This window comes from Prosopis cineraria, unplaced genomic scaffold (assembly GCF_029017545.1).
Source record: "Prosopis cineraria cultivar Desert tree isolate PC_DT_omini unplaced genomic scaffold, ASM2901754v1 PC12, whole genome shotgun sequence".
NCBI lineage: Eukaryota > Viridiplantae > Streptophyta > Magnoliopsida > Fabales > Fabaceae > Prosopis > Prosopis cineraria.
In genome coordinates this window covers 36,128,010-36,148,263 of record NW_026555343.1, presented here as the reverse complement: position 1 = coordinate 36,148,263, position 20,254 = coordinate 36,128,010, and the positions used below count along the sequence as shown (strand labels likewise).

Below are 20,254 nucleotides of genomic sequence, written 5' to 3'. Positions count from 1 at the left end.
ATTTGTAATGAATAAACTACTCAACATATGGACAAGGACCTAAATTAATTAAATAAAATGTTTCTGAAAATAAAATAAAATAAATATTTAATATTGTTCTATAAAAGTTTGATGAACTATATTATTCATTGACATACATATAAAATTTGAAAACATGCTATGTGGGAATTTTGATTTTCTGGGTCCCATCCCAACACTGAAGCAAAGTGGCATTACTAAGTAGTGTTAACGTCTTATGTGGTCCTTTTTCTTTTTTGGTTCATGCACACCTCCTCACCATGTGATGTGATCTGTTCTCTTAACTGTTCATCAACCACGAGCTATATTTACCTATACTTAAAAATTTTAATCTTTTCGGCTTTTTTATTAAATTATTATTTTATTTTATTTTTTATTTATTAACGTTTAACTAGTGAATATTAATTGTAGTTGGCCAGTACGTTGTAGCTACTTCAAATAATGATGCGTGTTTGTAGGATCTGTCATTGCCATTTGGTGAATACAAAACCACATGATTATTGTCATTACAGTTATTTCTGATCCTCATTTTCTCTTTGGATTCATCTCTCCTGTCTCTGTCTCTTCAAGTTTGTCTCTTTTCTGTGGGTTTCTTTCTCTCTTAATGCTAGCTGTGTGTTGCTCTCTAAACGTACTGAAGTGGTCAATTAATTAATTATTTAATTACATATGGGTTTATTCGTGTTGGTAATTTCTCTGAATTTGTGTTACAGGTTGAGATAATTAGTTAGTTAATGGCAGAAACTCATCTTCATGGGACTCTTCACGCCACCATTCATGAAGTGGATAAGTTAAGTGCCAGTGAAGATACCAGTATTTTCAGCATGGTAATCATTCAATTTAATTATTAATTCTATGTTTGTCTTTTAATTTAATCTACTTGTTTAACCCGTCTTTCTTTGTCTCTGATTTTCACACTTTATGGCTTTTCAATTTTGCCTGTTTAATTTCGTCTTATATATATATATATATATATATATTGTCCCAAAGTGAATCCAATATAATTATAAAAACCTGTTCTTGTTCCATTATTTTCTAAATTTCTTTCAAATTTGGTTTGGTTTTGGTTTTCTGATCACTTTGATACTCGGTTTGTGTTAAATTAGTCAAGATTTCATTTTAACCCGAACAAAGTGCTCGACTTTATTTCATGAATGCCTATAATTTACAAAATTGGAAAGTATAACCACTTTTGGCCCCCTAAGGTTTTCTTATGCAATTAAGTTTAATTTGATCTCATTAATTTTATATCAAGTTTTATTTTTTACTTTTAATTTTTATTTGACTCTAGTTTAGTTCTTTAACTTCATCTCATATTTATCTTTATTATTTTATTTTATTTTTGGTTGATTTAGCATTTTAAGTTTGAAAATTATTTAAATTTTCCTTAATTTTAAAAAAAGTCAGTAAGAAGGGGTTCATGCTTGACTAGATGAATGTCTTGAGTCATACTATGAATTTACAAATAGTAAAGGGTTTACAGTACAGACAAACACATCATATGTTAAAATAAAAACTATAAATTTAAAAATAAAGTTAAATACGGTTAACACACACCCACATTCGTTCCAATTAAATGGTAAGAAGTTTAATAAAATAGCAAAAAAATTATAAATTGCCAAAATTCTTGACAGATGATGGATTATATTGATTAATTTTATGCTGATTTGGCAGCTTAAGCAAAAAATTGAAGATACAGTCGGTGTTGGAAAGGGATCATCTCAAGTGTACGCCACCATTGATCTGGAGAAAGCAAGAGTGGGAAGAACTAGAGTGTTGGAGAACGCAGATTCCAGTCTCAGGTGGGAAGAATCGTTCCACATCTATTGTGCCCACGTGGCATCCAATGTCATTTTCACCGTCAAAGGCGTCAACAAGATCGGCGCTACCTTAATAGGCCGAGCCTACGTCCCCGTCCACAACATCCTTGCCGGCGACATCCATGATGATTGGCTCGATATCTTAAACGAGGACAAAGAACCAATCGGCTCCAAAATCCACGTCAAGCTCCAATACTTCGACGTCACAAAAGACAAAAACTGGAATCGTGGTATTCGGAGCCCTAAATACCCGGGTGTACCCTACACTTTCTTCACGCAGAGACAAGGTTGTAAGGTTACCTTGTACCAAGACGCTCATGTCCCTGAAGATTTCATCCCCAGAATCCCCCTCTCAGGAGGCAAGTATTACGAACCTCATAGATGTTGGGAGGATGTTTTCGAAGCAATTCGTAATGCCAAGCATCTGATATACATCACCGGTTGGTCTGTTTACACTGAGATTAAGCTTGTGAGGGATGCTAAGAGGCCAAAAGATGGAGGTCATGTGACACTAGGACAGCTTCTGAAGGATAAAGCAAGTGAAGGTGTTAGGGTTGTAATGCTTGTTTGGGACGATAGAACTTCGGTTAGTCTGTTGAAAAAAGATGGTTTAATGGCAACACATGATGAAGAGACTGAGATATTCTTTCAAGACACTCAAGTGCACTGTGTTTTATGCCCTCGTGATCCCGACGACGGCGCCGGAAGTATAATTCAGGACGTCCAGATTTCTACTATGTTCACTCATCATCAGAAGATCGTCGTGGTCGACAATGAGCTTCCGGGACGAGGATCATCAAGCAAGAGAAGAATAGTGAGTTTCGTCGGAGGGCTTGATTTATGCGATGGAAGATACGACACTGCATTTCATTCGCTTTTCAGAACGTTGGACACTGCTCATCATGATGACTTTCATCAACCTAACTTCCCCGGCGCCGACATCAGCAAAGGTGGACCCAGGGAGCCATGGCACGACATACATTCTCGTCTAGAAGGACCGATTGCTTGGGATGTATTATTTAACTTTGAACAGAGATGGAAGAAGCAAGGTAGGAAGGATGTGCTTGTGTCTCACGAAGTGCTCGAGGAGATAGTTATTCCGCCGTCTCCGGTGATGTTCCCGGAGGACCACGAGACATGGAATGTTCAGTTGTTCCGATCTATCGACGGTGGCGCCGCCTTCGGTTTCCCAGAGAGCCCTGAAGAAGCCGCCGACGCAGGGCTCGTGAGCGGGAAAAACAACATCGTAGATAGGAGTATTCAAGACGCATATATTCACGCAATAAGACGAGCAAAAAAGTTCATATACATAGAGAACCAGTACTTTCTGGGAAGCTCTTATGCATGGAGCGCTGAAGATGGCGACATAAAACCAGAAGAAATTAACGCACTGCACGTGATACCCAAAGAACTATCACTGAAAATTGTGAGCAAGATCGAAGCAGGAGAGAGGTTCACGGTGTACGCAGTGGTGCCAATGTGGCCGGAGGGCATACCGGACAGCGGGTCGGTGCAGGCAATACTGGATTGGCAGAGAAGAACGATGGACACAATGTATAAAGACATTGTTGAAGCATTGGAGGCAAATGGTATAAGAGAAGATCCTCGCAAGTACTTAACATTCTTCTGTCTGGGAAACAGAGAAGTGAAACATGATGGCGAGTATGAACCTCCGGAACAACCAGAACCTGATTCACCATACGCGAAAGCCCAACAATCTCGTCGCTTCATGATTTACGTCCACACCAAGATGATGATAGGTGCAGAACATAACGATATCAAAATAACAAGAACTTGAATCAGTATCATTGATGTGTTTGATGTTTTGTTATGCAGTGGATGATGAGTACATAATCGTGGGATCTGCGAACATAAACCAGAGATCGATGGACGGAGCGAGGGACACAGAGATAGCGATGGGAGGGTATCAGCCGTATCATTTGACGACGAGCAGAGGGCCGGCGAAAGGACAGATCCATGGATTCCGAATGGCGTTGTGGTACGAGCATCTTGGGGCGATGGAGGACTGCTTCGAGAACCCAGAAAGTGAAGAGTGTGTGGAGAAGGTGAACCAGATGGCTGACAAGTACTGGGAATTGTATTCAGATGAGTCGGCGGTTGAAGAAGACCTTGCAGGTCACTTGCTGCGTTATCCTGTTAAGATTTCAAGAGAAGGACGAGTCCAGCAACTTGAAGGCTTTGAATTCTTCCCTGATACGCAGGCTCGCATTCTTGGCACCAAATCTGACTACATGCCTCCAATCCTTACCACTTAATTTACTTTCCATTTTCTTTTTGTTCTTGTGACTGTCTTCTTTTATGATTACTATAGTACTATATATTTTTGGTCTTTCATTTGAGTTATGTTCAATAATCAATGACGTAAATGCGGCGGCATGTAGTTTTTCTTGAAGTTATACATATTATTATTGTTAATGGTTCTGGTGTATGATGCGGCAATTAAATTTCATGTGTTTTGTATGCACGTTTGATGTGTAATGGAGGAACACCATCTAATTGTGTAATATAGGACAAAATGCTTACTTTATACAAATTAGGCTGAAATATACTTGGAAGAATAAGATAAAGGTCCAAAAGAATCAATTAATTTAAGTTAAATATCAAGTGTTAAATTTTAAAAATTTACAATTCAATCTTTCAATTTTATAATTTTATTGTGATAAATTTAGAACTAATATTCCAAATTTTAACAGGAAAAATATTTTTTTTTTGTTTTTCAATCATTTTAAAATTTAAAATATAAGTGGTAAATTCATTATAATGCAGTTATAAATTTTTAAAGTTTGACATTTGACACCTAATTTAAATTAAACAATCCTTTTGAGATCTCTTTATCATTATCCCAATATACTTTGAATCATTTAACTTTATACTTTAATTTTTTAATTTTGTAAAATGTCTTTTCAGTCATTTAATTCTAATAGTATTAGTTTTATCACAATTTTTTTACATTATTAAACTTTTAAATATTGATAAAATATTGCCACAAAATTAAGTTAAAAGACTAAAAAATACTTTATAAAATTAAGGGGTCAAATTGAAACTCAATATAAAGTTAGAGAATTAAAAGTATATTTTAACCTACAAATTAAGAAAAACTATTTTTGAACCTTCAATTAAGTTAAACTGATTGATTGTTATTACCTTTAACATACCTTATTTTTTCACAAATATGTTCCATTAAATGTCCCCAAAAAAACACACACACACACACACAATCTTATTAAAAGTGGCCTTTTTAAGGTCTTTTTTTTTAGGTAAAAAAGAAGTGTCAATTACTGCCTAAGCTTTGCACGTCGTATCAACAAACTTTCAAAATTTTCTAAAAAGTTGTCTTTATAAAAAGAAGCAGACGGAGTTTTTGCGTTTCGATAAATGAATATAATTCTCATCCAACAACAGCAAGTATTTAACTCAATTACAATTTTAGAGTGAACAACCAACAGGGTAGGTCCTAATGATAGGGAGTATGGCTGCTTAAGTATAAGATCTCGTGTATGAGCCATGTGAATGGCGAAAACACCTTTGAGGATTAACAAACATCAGTTTTCATGGAAAGGCTATGGCCATTTAACTGTTTAAACATGAGATTTTAAGTTCAAGGTCATTTGAATATTTTTGCAATGTTATTAAAACCGGACTAGACATTGAACTGGTCAAGACATTGGTTTACGGTTTAAAGGTTGGACAGTTTGTAATTAAATTAATATATTTTAAATATTATACATTAAAAATTATAGGAAATATGATAAACTAAAGATAACTAACTACTAATAAAGTAATAATCTCATCATACTTCAAAGTTCAAAGGCATACAAATCCAAATACACATTAATAGTAGCACTGGATAAACGGGTTATGGGCCAGCCTGCGGGTTAGTCCACATAAGCTGGCATTTTTGCGGGTTGGATTGGGCTAACCCGCTAGATAAAACGAGCTAGAAAATTCAACTCAATCTATTTTTTAACAGGCCAGCCAGTCCGCAGGCTGGCCTGTGAAAATTTATCAAATTTTTTTAAGAATTTAAAATTTATATAATATAAATATATATATATTTTTTTTTCATATTTTAAAGAAAATAAACAATTAAAGAACTTGTACATAAATAAAATAAACATAGAATTCAATCAAGAAAATTTATTTTGCTTGATTTTTACTATCAATCATCTTCTCGCTTAGGTGTGTTATCTTTCTCAATGAGAAAAAATTTTAAATATAAACCCATATTTTTTTCAATGAATTTATATTTATTATTTCAATTAATAGATCTTATGAGATAAATAAATAATATATATTTAAAATAATTTTATAAAAACTAATGAATTATTGATTTACAAACTATAATAAAAATTTTATTTGTAAATTGTAAAAAAAATTACACTATATTTCAAATGTAAAGAATATATTTGAGAGTCATAAATTATATATTTGAGAAATATTATTATTATTATAGATTTATAAAATAAATATAATGTGATTAAAAAATAAAAAACTTATTTTGAAAAAATATGTTACCTCACGAGCCAGCTCATTTTAGCCCGCTAGTTTTGCAGGTTAGGCTAACCCAACCCGTTTTAAAAAAGGGGTCAATTTTTTAACCCAACCAGTCAAATTTTACTGGTTAAACGAGCTAGCCCGCGAGCTCAACCCATTTGCCCAGCTTTAATTAATAGTAGAAAAGTAGGTAATATCTATGTTCAAAATTCAAACTTCAAACTTCGAAGTCATTCATAGTCATGCACAGCACAACACCACAGTCTAACATTCTCATACAATCTAATGGTCCAAATTCAACCAAAAAACTACAACATTTAATTACCATACAGATCTTTTAAATTAAACTCTCTAAAATCATGTTGAAGATCACAAACATCTCCTTCAACTCTTATAGATTTTAGTGAATTCAAAATAGGAGACTGTAGAACATTCACATCTTCAACAGCACCTAGACAGATATTTGACACAAAAATAGTTAGTATTGATATATAAATAATGAATGAATAAAATATAAATTAAACAAAGCTTTAATGTAAAAAGAAAAGGAGCAACCTTCATTTTCCCTTAATTCAGGACCGGATTCAGAAGGACATGCATTGCCACCAAGAAAATCTTCATTTTAAATTTCCTCAACAATAAAGTCAAGATTTGAAGTTGGAACTTCCTCAGCTATCCAATACTCAAGCTTATTAATTGATTCATAATCAACAGGATCATAGCTCACCTTCTTCAATTTTGACCTTATATATAAAAAAAATCACAATCAAATCCCTAATCATTCAGTTATTGAAGCTAAAGAGAATTATTTTAGATTTGAGTAATGATTAATGATCACTTGTTTAGCAAACGCAAGTTGTAATTAACAAACACAAGATTATTCAATCTTTCATGTTCTAGCCTATTTCTTTTTTTGGTATGAATTCTTTCAAATAAATTCCAATTTCTTTCACATCCTGAAGAAGAAGTTTGTCTCAGAATGTGAATTGCAAACTTTTGTAATATTGGAACACTACCTCCAAAACATTGTCACTAGACATCTACATCAAATTCAAACAAATTAATATTAGTTAATATAAAATTATAATAAAAGAAAAAAAGAGTAAGAAGTTAACCAGGTTGTATTTCATTTGCTATTTTATGAGCTTCTTCTCCGCCAAAAGAGCCTCGGCACTTACGGTACATTTGCATCTTAGAAATCATGTCAAAATATTTATAGGTAGACTTGTATATTGAAAAATAGTCCAACATTGATTCTGTCACTCTACTCTTCTCAATAAATCCTTGGTCATACATGAATGGATTTAAAAAGTAGGATGTTGCATGCAAATCACACTTTAAATGCTTATCCCACCGAGCTTGAATTATGCTTATGTAAGGCATGTATTGTTCCTTCTTTTTACAAAAGAAATTTTTGATTGAATTCTTTGCTCTCTGCATACCCTCATAAACATAACCTAAAAATGATTTTTCATCAGCATCTATAATTCTTAGTAGCTTGATAAGAGGACCCATAAGACATCTAATTTGATGGCAATCATCCCAAAAATCTTGTCCTACACAATGTCACCAACTAATTGTCCAGCTTTAGTCCTTGATAGTTTATTATCATGAAAGTTCTTATCTAAGACCAAGGCTTGCAAGTCATGCTTGTGCTCATGCAAACTTTTCAATGTAATGAAAGTAGTAGCAAACCTAGTCACTCTTGGGTGCACAATTTCTATCCAACCATCTCTTCTCCTAAACGATGAAAGAAAAGCCATATGATTGTACACAAAAAAAAGTAATTTTTTATGCCTTTGTTACAAGGTCAACTACATGGGGCATGCTTGCAATGTCCTTCAAAATAAGATTCAAACAATGAGTATCACAGGGTGACCAATAGATATGATTATATTTTTCACAAATCAACCTTCCAGCAGCTACATAATTGGCTATATTATCAATCACAACATGCACTATATTTTTAAGACCAACCCACTCAATAACTTCACAAAACAAAGAAAACAAATTCTTGGCATCCTTGACTATATGTAAAGCATCAACAGACTTTACAAAAACTAAGCTAACAGGAAAATAAACTAGAAAATTTATTGATGTCCGTTGCCTTTTGTTAGTCCAGCCATCAGCCATGAGTATGCAGCCACTTTCTGTCCAAATGGCTCGATGGCTTTCAATAAGCAGTTGATACTCTTTTCTACAATCAATCAACAAGTTAACCCTTAACTTCTAAAATGAAGGACCTTTAAAACCTGGGCCAATTGCAGCAATTGCATCCAAAATAAGCAGAAAATATAGACAACTTACAGCATTAAATGAAATGTAATTCATATATAACCACTTAGCAATAGCTAATTTAGCTTTACACTAAGCTTCTTTAGATGACCACATACTCCTTAGCCCTAGTTGGGAGTTAGGAGTTGACCTTAGGAAAAAATAATTATTAGCCCCACTAGTTTTTCCTTTTTTTTCACAATAGTAATACTGTTAGAACCTGCCTTCTTAGCTTACTTACTTAGCTCTGAATTTGGAGCCATTACTTCACATTCTAGGTTATTAACAAACTCTTCAGACATGTCTGGATCATCAAGCTTCCTTTTATTCGCCAATGAAACTTCTTTTAAAGATTGAACCATCCTATGGCGAATATCATATAGAACCTTCTTGCAAGAAATTATATTTCCTAAAATACCTGCAAGATGCTACTTCACCCTATTGATCCCACCTCCTCTAAATGATGAGGAGCAATGAAGGCAAGTATACACACAGGTTCTCCCCTTTTTTTTAAAAGAAAAATGCTGCCATGGACGATCACTTTTCCCTCGTAGAGATGGTGTAGGTGATACTTGAAGCACAAAGGCATCATTACTATTCAAACTAACAGCAGTTTATGGGGTACTATTACTATTTAGAGTTGAGCCAGAAGGAGTGCCAACGATAGGAGGAGGATCAAGATTATTAACTTGCACATTAGGCTCGGTGGCAAGAGTAGGAGGTTCCAAATCCATAAAAAACAACTAAGCTTAATCAAAATATAATCAAAATTAGTAAATTAGCAATCAGTAATCAGCACCCAGACGTCTAGAATCACAAAACTAATTATTTATTAAACTATAAAGCATTTGATCAAGCTTCAAGAGTAAGAGCTCTAACCTGTTAATGAAGATTGAAGATGGCAGACGAGGTTGGAAGTGGACCTGATCGAACTGGAAGATGCCAAAGATGAGAGGTCAGTCGAGACTCGAGAATGAAGATGCTAAAGTCCAACGAAGATGTGACGAACAGAAGAGAGGCAGGACGATGGTCAAATTGAGAAAGAGAGGCAAGGAATGTGAATAAGATGACCAGGTGAGAGCTCGCGAAGTTTGCCAAACTAGTTTTGCAGAAGCTCGTTGGATAGATTCTTCAACAGCTCACTTGATAGGGTTCCACGATAGCTTGCACTTGAGCTTCAAAATCGAGACAAAGCAAAGGAAAGTGGAGCACTTTTATGACTCGGTCTGGACTCTGGAGTGTTCTGTGAGTGTGAGGGCTGAGAGAATTAGAGAATCACGAACCTAAAATTAGGTTCTACCAGAACAAGCAAAACGACGTTGTTTCAACAAAGTGGGAAGGAGAAAAAAAATAATGGTGGACTGCCTGAACCGTCAGTTCAGGAGGTTCATGGCCGGTTCTTTCTCCCCCACCAGTTCTGCATCATCTTCGAACCGGATACCTGGCAGGTTTTCAGTTAAATCAATCGAACCGATCGATCCAATCTAGTTTTAATAACCTTGTGTTTTTGACTTGACATTTGCTTGAATACGATGCCATTAGGGGTAGACAACATTTTTGGAAGAGCCAATCAAACTAGACATTTCTTGAATGTGATGCAATTAAATAACTATATTTTAAAAAGTTTTAAGGACAGCTACCCCTAATTGGATCCAATAATGCTCAAATTGGACCCATTCATGTAACTATATAAAAAAAAAAGTGAACTTTGAAACTATTGAAAATGAATTTTTATTATACTCCATCTGTTAAAAAATGTAAAGTATTTTTAAAAAGCTTGATATTAAAAAAAATATAAAATATTTTTAATATTTTAAGATGTAATTAATACCAAAAATATTCTCAATAAAGAAATTATTTTGTATTTATTTTTAAGTAAAACACTCTATTAAATAAATATAAATATAAAAAGAAAATATTAGTTTAAAAATAATTAATTAATTTATTGGAAGTGAGATTTATTATATTATTGCATTGGAAACTATTTGGAAATTTATCAATCATCAATACTTAACAAATAATCCAACATAACATAATTCTTACTTATGATTAAATGAAAATACCATTTGTGTAAAGTTTTCAGTAATAGAAAGCATTTGTTGGCAAAAAAAAGAAATAATATAAAACAAAGAATGGAAAGCATGTTATAAAAAGTAGAAGGCCAAGATACTAATAGAATTAAAAACAACAATAATATGAATTTTCATGGACCTTTTTGCCCAATTCTTACCAGTTTCTATATGAGCAAAAGCAGAACCGAATTCCAAAAGCCTATAGAAATCTCCGGATTCTTGCACTCACCTAGTCATCAGCCACAACCAATGAAAAAGTGCCATTTTTTCCCCTATTACTGTAATCATCTTGGGAAATTTCCATTCCTTTCTTTTTGTTTCTTATTCAATTTAATATTTTCCTCCACCCAAAATACTTTTCAAGCCTACCCCCTTCTCTATATGTACGAGTCTTTCTCATTCTGTCAACATAATCCAGCATGATACAACTGCTCTGTTCTGATAGCATGACTTCTGTTTCGCGAGGTCTTGTTTTAGCCGCTGCCATGGTTTTATCATCCACTTTGATTTATCTTGCTTTCTCTAGGAAAATAATTCCCCCACGACCCTGTATTTCTGGGAATTCTGATTCTCGGGACTCTGACAAACAAATCCTACAACCTTGCTTGTGTTCAAGTAATTAATTTGGTTTCCTCTGCCTTTTCCTCTCTTCTGCTGATCCTAACAATCTTTATATATTCGTCTTCAGCGAGTGATGTGGTGTTTTTTTTTTGTGTACATTTTCCAGAGGAAAATAAAGTAGATGGAAAGAAAGAGAAGAAGAAGAAGAAAGTGAAATTTGCAGATAATGTGATGGAAGCGAATGATGAGGCAGAGAACGAACAGAGGAAGCAAAACAGAGTAGCAAGAAGTTGCAGAGATGAAATTGAAGGAATGATGGGAGTGCCAGCGAACCGAATCGCTCTGTATAATGGGATTTTGAAAGACAGAGTACGTAAGATGGAATGCTCTTAACGTACTTAGGAATCTGGAACTTTCGCGCTCTGTCTCCTCTATTTTCTTTGCCATTATCATTTTATGAAAAGAGTGAGCCTCGAGAGGGGTTTTTTTTTTTTTTTTTTGGTGTGTTGGGGGAGGGGATTTTGCTATTGTAAATACTATATTGGATTTTGCTTTGTTTTTTCCTCTCAGTTGTCTTATCAAGTGGAATGGTCTGGAGCTGGATTTTTTTATATATATTTCTCATAATATTTTAATTATTACTATATTATATCTAATTTCCTATTATTTGTCACGAAAATTTGATCTAAATGATTTAAATTTAAAATTTTTAATATATAATTTTTGATGATAAATTTATTTTATAGAAGTCATAGTGAAAAGATTATTTTTATTTAAAATAGTGTATTTATTAAAATAAAATTGTGTTTAAAATGTTGGAAATGACTATTACGTGAAGACATTAATCACGATTAAAAACTTCAATTTATTAAAAATTTAAAATATTATGGAGGAATCATGTTTTTATTTGTAATTAAAAAATATATAAATATTAAAATAATAAATGGATCGTGACTCCTGAATATAACAAAAATTAATTGTATAACATTATTTGTGAAAATTCATTTATGAATTTTAGGAATTGTATTATTAAATTTATAAAAATTCAATTTTGAATAAATAGATAGTTTTGTAAATTTTGGCATCACTTATAATTTTTGAATGATTAGTTATGAATTTAAAAAATATTATTTATGAATATGTGGAATGTTAATTGTAAATGACTATGAATAGTCGTAACCGTAAATCAATGATTTAAAGACTTTTTAATATCGCTAAACATTCATTGACACATGACTTTTTATAAATTCACAAATAACTATGCACGTATACATGAAAATTTATTACTGACTTTTCATATATATTCACAAATAAAATAATATTTTGTTAACTTCGCAATCAACTTTTATTCAATTCATGGATAACCTCTTATTATTTTTTTCAATAAGTAAAAATATTTTAATTATAAATAGAGGTCATGATCTTTTTTCGACATTTTGATGTCAATTGTCAATATATGTTTACAAAGTTGTAATTGTCGCTTTCCCTAAATCAATTCGAACGGTTGAGATTAAATATGAATATCTCATACCCATCAATATCATTCTTCTGATAACTTTGGATAAAGATTTAAGATTTTGTCTGCCCCACTTTCCTCTTTTTCTAGATTCTTAGTGGGCGTAGGTGACAAGGAACTGTTCTCATCAGTCACCATGTTAAGCTCTAAATATAGCCTTTGTTACATTTTTTTTTTAAATTATTCATTATTATTAATTTTATCAAAATTTTGTAAAAGCTAATTAGCCGCTCGATAAATAATATTTGAACACCAAGCTTGAGTTAGTTCATAAGCTTTAACTAAGTAACTATTGGTCCCTATTTTGACCTATTTTAATATAAGCTTATGTATTTTTTTGTAAAACATAAATTTAAGTCTCTACACTTACTTAATGAATATAGTTTAAAATACTAAAAAATAAAAATATAAAAACTTAAAATATTAAAAAAATACAAAGACTTATGACAAAGTACGAACAAAATGTATGATTTTAAAGTTTTGTTTTGTTTTTTTTTTCCTTTGTTTCATGTTTCTATAGTTTATCCTGTGTACAACATTAATCTTTCTTCTTCTAATATAACTAAAAGAATGATAAATGGTACTAATAATGTTAAATATGTTTACTTGTGATTAATGTTGTTTTTAACATTAGTCCTTTTATTTTTAACCTTGTTAATCACATGTTAATACATTTAATATTGTTAGTATCTTCTCGTCATCCTTTTAGGCATATTCAAAAGCAAATATACTAATATTATAGATAGGATGATTTAAAGGGATCCAGAGCAATAACAAAAAATTTTAAGGACTTATATCAAAAAATGTTAAAAATTTTGTTTTGACGCAAAAAATGTTGAAACTATACGTCTTTAATTCTATTTATAAAGAAAAAAGAGAAAAAATTTAATTTTATTTATAGAATACTTGTTAATCCTTAATGTTCATCTTTACATTTTTACTCTTATTAAATATCTTGAATAAAAATATTATTAATGAGATTTAAGAATATTTATTAACAATAAAAGTATAAACTTATTAAATTTTAATATAAAGTTAATAAAATTTAAATTTTTTTATTTCAGTAAAATATATTAAAAATAATTTATAAACAGGATTAGAGACAATTTATATCAATAGTTGTGTTTTTCAAAAAAAAAAATAAAAACTAGGTTGACCTAATATTCCCAGTGCATTTAATTAAGTTGTAATATTAATAAATTATCAGGTCAAAATTTCAAAACGTTTGGGACAGCGAATCATTATGCATTTTGTAAACAATACTCCCTTTCTGCCGGTACTATATATAAATCATTTTTTATAAAAAGTTTATAATCCTTTTTATAAATAACTTTATATAAAAAAAGTGGGATCATTAATTATTTTCTTCCAACTTTACCATTTTAAGATTTTTGATACTTAGAGAATAGAAAATCACAGGAGAGAAAATATTTTTAAAGATGATACATTTAATAAGAGTAAATTAAAAAAAATAGCAATATTAATAATTTAACTAATTTTCGTTGATTTTGGTGATATAGTTATAACACACACACAATGATTTAAAATTTATCCCCTCTATTTACAACGATATAAAATTTATCCCCTCTATTTTTTTATTAAAAGATCAATACTATTAAAAACAAACAAACATTACAATAATAAAGTGTCCGCAAAATTAAAAGAAAAAGAAGGATAGAAAAGATAGTCATCCTGAAATACATTGAAAATAACAAAACTAAAGAAACTAGCAATTTTATAAATGTCCTGCATCAAAAAAATTGATGAAGATAATGTTTTTGAAGAGAGGCTATGAAACAGATTTTAAAAACATTGAATCAGCATCGATAAAGGATGCTTCCATACCTTGACAGTTTAATTATAACACTCAAGGCAACTTGGGGTTCAAGATAGCCGCCACTAAAGGCAATAAATATTATTAAAAAAGTAGACACGCTATGGGTGCAATGTATTGAAAAATAATTTAATATTGTGATAAGAAATTGAAGAAAAAAAAATTGTACTCCTTATTGATAGTAGTTGTTATAGACTTATCATGTATTTAATATTGATCTAAGAATTAAATTGTAGTATATGTGTTCATCTATAATACTTATTATAAAATTTTATTTTGTCCATCACTATGTTGATTTATTTATTAGGGAGGATTATGTTTAATTTCTCATGATATAGCAAATCAATATGTGAATCTTTGTTAAAAAAATGCTCGCATTTAATACTCGACTTGTCTTGAATAGGATTATTTCTAATAAAAGAATACCTATAAGTAATCAAAATTATATATACGGATTTATTTTTGTAAAAATGTATATGCATAAAATATAGAAAAAATTACAATCATGTCCCAAATAAAAAAAAATTAATTCTTCAATCTATTTACAAGTTAAACTTTTTATATTTATATATTAAACTTTAGTATTTTCAAGTGAATAAGATTTGTAAGTAATTCTCCTTAAAATATATTAGTTCATTAAAATTTGTCCATACAATTTAAAAAATCTATAAAAAATAAGGATGGGCCCAACCCAAATTTTCAAATAAGGATGGGCCCAGCCCATATGTTGCGCATCCTGGTCAGAGAATGTTGACATTTGTTTTTTTTCTTTTTTTTTTTTGGATGAGTTGACATTTGCGTTCTTGACAGAGAGTATGACAGACAGGGAAGTCCTATCCTTCAATGAACGTTTGTTTCTGAATTTTCAATTTTGCTGATTTACGAAATATTATTGTGATTCTGTCAAACTCATTAGGTGAGTCAACAATTTCCATTAAGTTTGAAATTATACGGCAAACGTTTGTTTTATTTATATACAATATATAGAGGATTAAATTAAGTATGTTGCATTTACATGTTAATGAATTTCCAAAAAAAAGGAAAGAAAATAAATTAATTGTGCATGGACTTCACATTTTTATATAACTAAATGTATTATTGAATTAGGTTTAAACGTTGTCAAACAGTGACAAATCTAGAGACTTAAACCTAGGGTGACATTGAAAGTTACCTAAAATAAGGGGTCCATAATTAATTTTGACAATTTTTTACAAATAAAATTTAAATATAAAAGAAATCTCAATGTAATTTTTTCCCTCCGAAAATATATTTCTTTATTTGTATGTATATAATTTTTCCTTGAAATACATGACATGTAAACATGTATATTTTTTAATAAATGTAAGGGATTCAAAATTTCAATTGCATTTCAAAATAATAAAATGACATCTCAACTAACTTCAAATAATTCAACATTCCAACTCAATTGTAGCAATCATAACATGGACATTCTTAGATGTATTCATGAACCCTTTGTCATAAAAGAATTGGCTTGATGAACAACTGAGTCAGCTAAGACAGCTTGGTTAAGTCTTTTGTTTTTTTCTATAAAAAAAATTATAGTTATCAACTCATATCGACAGAGGCGATGATATTTAAGTAAGTGATTAAAAAGTTAGACGCTCAACTATATATGTACATTTGGTCGAGCATACTACATATATAATATCTTACTCAAAAGCACTTTATAATTAATTAACCAACTGAGAAAATAATCAATGATAAATAATTGCGCACGTGAGAATGTACAGTGGTACACTTATGTCTAAGTGGTCTTCATATTAGAATAGAAGAATTAAAATAAATTTTAAATGAACTGAATTGAGAGAAATACACAAATTGATGGAATTCCTTTATGCTATGTTTGGATACATATAAATTTAGATTTGAATTTGAATTTGAGCTAAATCCATTTTTGGATAATTAAAAATGTATGGAGTCCAAATCCAAATTCAAGTTCTCCCTTCATTTCTTTGTAATTTGAAATCATTTTTAAACCCCAATTACTTCAAGTTCCAACTCAAGCTCTTATGTATTTTGACCTAAATGCATGAAAGCTTGATTGATCTGCCAATGGTAATTGGACCGAATCATTAAAGTTGACGAAAACAAGCTACCACCATTGACCTAGATGAGATGGCTAACTTCTATCGGGACTGGACTAACAGCAACGACTAGGACCGGAAGGTCGACTTTTACTGGGATCAGACCAATGGGTATGACGGGGACTAAATGATCAACTTCCACCAAGACTGAACTAACGGCTATGATGAGGACTAGATGACTAACTTCCATTAGGACTGAATAGAAGGCGACAATTGGGATTAAACGACCAACTTTCACCAAGACCAAGCCGATGACGACGACGAGAACTGGATGACCAACTTCCACTTGGACCAAATTAACGATGATGATGAAGATCGATCGACCACCTTCCGTCACCATTGCCTTCAATCTGGTCACCGTTAGTCCTTTTTGATCTAGTAGAAGTCATTTATTCAATCCCCATCATTGTCATTGATCTGATCCCAATGGAATTTGGTTGTCTGGTCCCTGTCGTGCTCATCGGTCCAGTCTTAATAAAAGTCATCCCTCCCATCCCTATCGTCGGCATAGGTCCAGTCACAATGAAATTCGGCCGTTCGATCCCCATTATGCCTATCGGTCTAGTCCTGGTAGAAGTCGGCCATCCAATCCCCGTCATTGGTGTAGGTCCGATCCCTATAGAATTTGACCGCCCAGTCCTTCATCGACATAGGTCCAGTCACGATGGAATTCGACCGTTCGGTCTCCATCATGCCTGTTGGTTCAGTCTTAATAGAAGTCGACCGTCTAGTCCTTATCATTGGCGTAGGTCCAGTCCCTGTGGAATTCGACCGTCTGATCCTCGTCATGCCTGTCGATTTAGTCTCGGTGAAAGTTGGCCATTCAGTCCTCGTCATCAACCTAGGTAGGGTCTTAGTAGAAGTAGGCCATGTAATCCCCATCGTCGGCGTCGGTCTGGTCTTGGTGGATGTCAACCTTACGGTCCTTGTCGTCAGTGTTAATCCAGTTCCATAGGATGTTGGCCATCATGTCCTCATCATCGCTGTTGGTTCGATCCCTATGAAAGTCAACCATTCGATCTCTGTCATCACTGTTAGTTTAGTCTCAGTGGAAGTAGGCCATGCAGTCCCTATCGTTAGCATCGATCTAATCCCAGTGGAAATAGGTCGTGTGATCTCCGTCGTCCCTATCAGTCTAGCCTAATGGAAGTCAATCATCCGGTCCTCATCATTCTGATCCTGGTGGAAGTTGGCCGTACAGTCCTTATTGTCGCAATCAATTCAATCCTAGTAGTAGTCGATCGTCTCATCCCTGTTATAGCCTTCAATCTGGTATCGGTGGAAGTCGACCGTCCCATCTCGTCATCACAACAATCTAGTCCTGATAGAAGTCGGAGGTCCTGTTCCTATTGTCACCAGTGCCACAATCCCAATCGGCTTTGTTTGTTTGATTCTATTGAAAGTTGGCCATTCGAATCATCGAGTTTGACCAATCTTTCAAGTTTCTTTTAAATGCAAATATAGAATTTAAAATTTAAAATTTTACTTTATATCTAAATAAAAGATTTTAATATTAAAATTTTAAAATTTTTATATCATCCAAATAAAGAATTTAAAATCTATGAATTTTAAATGTAAGATTTTAAATATGAGATTTTAAATTTAAATTTTCAACTTAAATCCACCCATCCAAATACAATCTTATATTTGGGACACATATAAATGAATTTATTCTTTTAGTTGTGTATAAGTGTGATCATGTTTGAATCACGAACGGATATTAAATATGTAAATCTCATTCAATGAAAATTTAAATTTTTGCTTGCTGCATTGTAAAGGTTAGCATATTTTAAGCTTGATGGTATTTCATCTGTTCACTTGGCATAAAACCTCGACAACTTCACATGCTAGGGTTTTTTTTTTTTCTCGATAAGCTCACATGCCAGTTTTTTTTTTAATTAACAAAAAGTTAACCCAAGATAACAATTAGCATGAAGAAAACACAACAACAAATTTACGATTCATATCTCCTTTATCTTAAATTATAAAATATTTTTAAATAAAATTATATATATTAATAAAACTAATTAAATTGGCTTCATAACTTTATATTTTTAAAATAAAAATATAAAATTTTTAAAATACTTTTCATTTAATATTTTATTAATAAAAAATTTTAAAAAAATATAACGTGAAGGATAATATTAAAAAAAATATTATTAATAAAATTTTATTTTTATCAAGATGTAATGTCAAATCTCACCTTAAATCATCAGTAGTCGTATATGCCCTTTAAAGTGGGCAACTGCCCTTTTTTTGTGATACCTAATGTAAATATGGATAAAGTTTTAATTTTCCCCCGCTAACGTGTTAATTTTGAATCCATTGATCAAAAAAATGATCAAGAGAAGAGGAAAAAAGAAAGGAGAGAAAGACGACAATTACCTTGGTCTAGATGAGAGGTTGTGGAAATATTGGGAGAAGTGAAGTTAATGATGAGATCATTAAAATTTGTAACAGTGGGTAATAAGAAAAAACTGAAATTTTAAAATAATTTAAATTTAAATATTTTGAGTAATTACTTTTTTTTTGAAATTTTTATCTCAAGTATTTTAATTCTTATGTTTTTTGCGGAACAGTTTGTTTTTTATTGTTTTAGAGTTTTAATGAAATCATTTATATAGTTTTAAACAATTTTGATTTTTACATATTCAATTTATTGTTTAATTTTTTTAAGTAAATCAAGTTGATACTTGATATGTATAATAGAGGACTCATTATTTTTTGTTGTCGAGCACAAGACCTCTAAATTAAATTCTCAAAGATTTATCATGAAAATTAAATTTGTTGGTGAAGACTCATTATTATTTAAACAAAGAGTTAGGGTTTGAATTTTAACTCTTACACATGTAGAAAATTTAATATAAATGATTTTATTCACTTATTGATTATGAGGGAAAAATTAAATTTTAAAATTGTTAGAGTTTATATCATTTATGTCTCGCTAAAAAAAATTAGAAAAATGACAAGTAAGTTTTAAAAGAAAAAATTTATAATAGTTAGATACTAATAAATTTATTAAAAAAGTAAGTTATAAATATCGATTTTTAAATCGTTATAAATTTAAAAATTTCAATTGCAAATACAAATTTAAATTTTAAATATAACAATTAATTTTTATTTTAAATTTATATTTATAACTATTTGAATTAATATTTATAATTAATTTTACTGAGAATTTTGTTCAAAATTTAACTATTATTAATTTTTTATTTTAAGATTTTATTGCTGTTCTTCCCAAAAATTTTGCCCTTACCGGTCCGTGTCCAAGTTCCGCCACTGACGGAGGGAGTGCGCCATAAATTCTTATCCATTAAGGGGATTTGATTAGTTTGCTAGAGATGGAAGGGAATGTTTGACACAATTTATTAAGACCTGAGATTTCACAGTCTTTTATACTTTGTCATTTAAATAAATAAATATTTTATATTAAATTGTGTTATTTAAGTCTCATAAATCGTATATATCAATAATTTAATCTTCAAAATTGTAATTAATTTGATTATTGTAATATTTACATTTACTTACGGATTATATTA

At 31.3% G+C, this 20,254-nt stretch overlaps 2 protein-coding genes across 2 annotated transcripts; both read left to right on the top strand.

Moving 5' to 3' along the window:
• Positions 1-752: 752 nt before the first annotated feature.
• Positions 753-4,241, top strand: LOC129289291 (phospholipase D alpha 1-like). The gene is made up of 3 exons (XM_054926067.1): positions 753-845; positions 1,693-3,598; positions 3,675-4,241. The coding sequence occupies exons 1-3, from the start codon at positions 753-755 to the stop codon at positions 4,112-4,114; spliced, it is 2,439 nt and encodes an 812-aa protein (XP_054782042.1). The 3' UTR covers positions 4,115-4,241.
• Positions 4,242-11,072: 6,831 nt separating this feature from the next.
• Positions 11,073-11,855, top strand: LOC129287613 (uncharacterized). The gene is made up of 2 exons (XM_054923827.1): positions 11,073-11,314; positions 11,427-11,855. Exons 1-2 carry the CDS (start codon positions 11,119-11,121, stop codon positions 11,651-11,653), a joined length of 423 nt encoding a protein of 140 aa, XP_054779802.1. The 5' UTR covers positions 11,073-11,118; the 3' UTR covers positions 11,654-11,855.
• Positions 11,856-20,254: the final 8,399 nt, after the last annotated feature.